Below are 2,610 nucleotides of genomic sequence, written 5' to 3'. Positions count from 1 at the left end.
GTAGATCGACCGGTAAATCGAGAGCTTTGCTTTTTGGCTCAGCTCTCTCTTCACCACGACGGACCGGTACAGCACCCGCTTCACAGTAGACGCTGCCCCAATCCGCCTGTCGATCTCCCACTCCCTTCTTCCCTCATTCGTGAACAAGATCCCCAGATACTTAAACTCCTCCACTTGAGGCAGGACGACCCCCCTGACCCGGAGAAGGCACTCTACCCTTTTCCGGCTCAAGACCATGGCCTCGGACTTGGAGGCACTGAGCCGGGGGAATTTGAATTTTGAACAGGAATAATCAGAGTAAATACAAAACATCATTTTCCATTTTTTAAATTATGATTTCATTCATTAAGGGAAAAGAGCTGACCAAACAAACATTGCACTATGTGAAAATTGTAATTGGTCCCTTGATGAATCATGAATTAATTTGGATACAATATTTTTGTTGCTATTCACACCAAATCCAGATTTCTATCTGATCTACGTGATCAAAAAGACACATAAATTTGGTGCTATTTTTGAGCAATTTTGGTTCAATTTCTAGAACTGCGCCGCTCAGGGTGGCAGATTATTCAAATTCAAAAAAAACTTTACTAATCCCATTTTGGGCAATATTTTTCATATTTTTGCTATTCTGTTATGATGCACAACCATAGCAACAGGGTAGCTTACAAAAGGAAGCAGCTCATCATCAGAAAAGTTGAAATAATAGTTGAATAAAAGCCAGAAATCCCAGAGGAGCTGAAAAGGAGGCGTCGTGGACGCAGAGCAGGAGCAAAAAGGAGAGAAAGGAGGAAATCCAATCCATCTCTTCCATCCATCGTAATGGCCAACATAAGATCGTTGGCTAACAACAAATCTCTTGTAAAATCAGACTAAATACACTATTCTAATGAAATACAATAGGGTGATTTCTATGAGGAAAGAATCAAAACAAAAACTTGAATTTTTAAAAATAAAATGTAAAATAAATTGGTGGTGAAATTAAAATTAAAGCAAAAAAATTGGTTATTAAAGATGAATAGTTCTTGTTACCCAAGTTTTTCATTGTAGCAGTATTTTATCTGCATAATTTTATGATCAGTGAGAATTTCACTTTTTTTGTTGAAATAAATCTGCTATTCTTAAAGTGGACAAGGGCTGCACTGCAAATGGCCTGAATAACGTACTTTGGACACCCCTGCACTATCAACAGACATGTTCTTATTTTTGCTCATTGTTTTCTAACGGTATTCTCTTATCCTTATATTTTAATTTATCTGTATGTTCTATATGAACAAGCTGTTCCACCCACAAAGAAGACTTTTAAAACTGTGTGGAAAAACAAAAACGTGCAATAATCTAAAACCCACTGTTGATCAGGTAAATTGACATGTCAAAGTATTCTCTACCTCTCCTACTCTGTGCTGCTGCTTCATCACATTGTCTTGTGTCTCATCATGGTCCTTTCTTCCAACGTCCATGATGCCACTTGGTCCAGGACTCATGCCCAGAGATGGTGCCGACCCTACTGATCCATCAGACAGAACGGGCTCCCAACTGGACAGAGAGTCTGTCTTCAGCAAGGACTCTGACGGTGGCTTGGTGGAATGTGGTTGTTTGATCTGAGACACAGACAAGTAGGATGCTGATGAGAATTTTAATTTCTAAATATTAATGCTAAAATGTTGACATTAGTAAGTTCATATGTCTGCAGCCCACATTTAACTGCCTGAATAGTAATGACTTCTTCTGTGTGGTTCAGGTGAATATTTTACTCAGTTCATAGCTGGTGTAAATGGGAAAGAAAGGAGTTCAGCTGTGCATTCAACCTCTGTCTGAGAAAGCCAGAGGCTCAGGTAGAACAAAATGGTGTTCATTTTATTAAACAAGGTTTGTACCAGTTACGTGCGGTGAGGTTCATAGCTGGTGAGGCACGCGACTTAATCATAATCAGATTTACAAATACAGGACCCCTGCATATTATTGTTTACATAAGGACATTTTGCGCATGCGGACAACGCTGGAGGGCAAAAAGACTATTATGTGATAAAGACATGTGATGCTTAGCCGCGCTGCCGTCGTAGAATAATTCCGTTAACTCAATCAAACTTGGACATGTAGATATTATTAATTTCGTGCTGTGCTCCACAGCAAAGGAAGAAACCGTTAAAGTACAACTCAAAACCACTTCTTTTTCGCTCTCTGTATCCGCGCAGCTACTGCTTGGCTAACTCATTGTTACTGTCTCTTACTCTGCAGTTATGGAGTCACAATGTCTTCCCAGACATCACGAGCTCTCCCAGCGATAAGACAAGAGAACTGCCTGCCTCACCTCAAGTCTGTTCTCTGCCGTTTATGATCGCTCTCCTCAGCACACGAAAACACGATACACACAAAGGGCAGTGGCGGAGCCCGAGGGGGACTGCTGGCCCCCCCTTTCATCTGATTGCCCCCCCCCCAGTGGCTCCCCTGATGATTGACATGTAACAGCACCAGGTCATTCCTGTACATTATTTGGAATCATTCTAAGCCAACTTAATATCTAAAGAAGAAAAACAATAATAAATATATGAAAAGAAAATGTATAAAACTTTATATAAGTCCATGTGATGACATAAATAAATAGATTTT

The 2,610-nt window shown here is 40.2% G+C and overlaps 1 protein-coding gene across 1 annotated transcript in view; it reads right to left on the bottom strand.

Moving 5' to 3' along the window:
• The window catches only part of prr12b (proline rich 12b), a 59,632-nt gene that overhangs the window by 26,737 nt on the left and 30,285 nt on the right, over positions 1–2,610 (bottom strand). Inside the window, exon 5 of the mRNA XM_017306256.1 lies at positions 1,389–1,601. Within this exon, the coding sequence (XP_017161745.1) occupies positions 1,389–1,601 (213 nt within the window). The remainder of the gene's footprint in view (positions 1–1,388; positions 1,602–2,610) is intronic.

Source organism: Poecilia reticulata, linkage group LG8 (genome assembly GCF_000633615.1).
Source record: "Poecilia reticulata strain Guanapo linkage group LG8, Guppy_female_1.0+MT, whole genome shotgun sequence".
In the NCBI taxonomy this organism is placed as follows: Eukaryota; Metazoa; Chordata; class Actinopteri; order Cyprinodontiformes; family Poeciliidae; genus Poecilia; species Poecilia reticulata.
The sequence above is the reverse complement of the archived record's forward strand: the minus strand, read 5'-3'. Positions and strand labels throughout refer to the sequence as shown.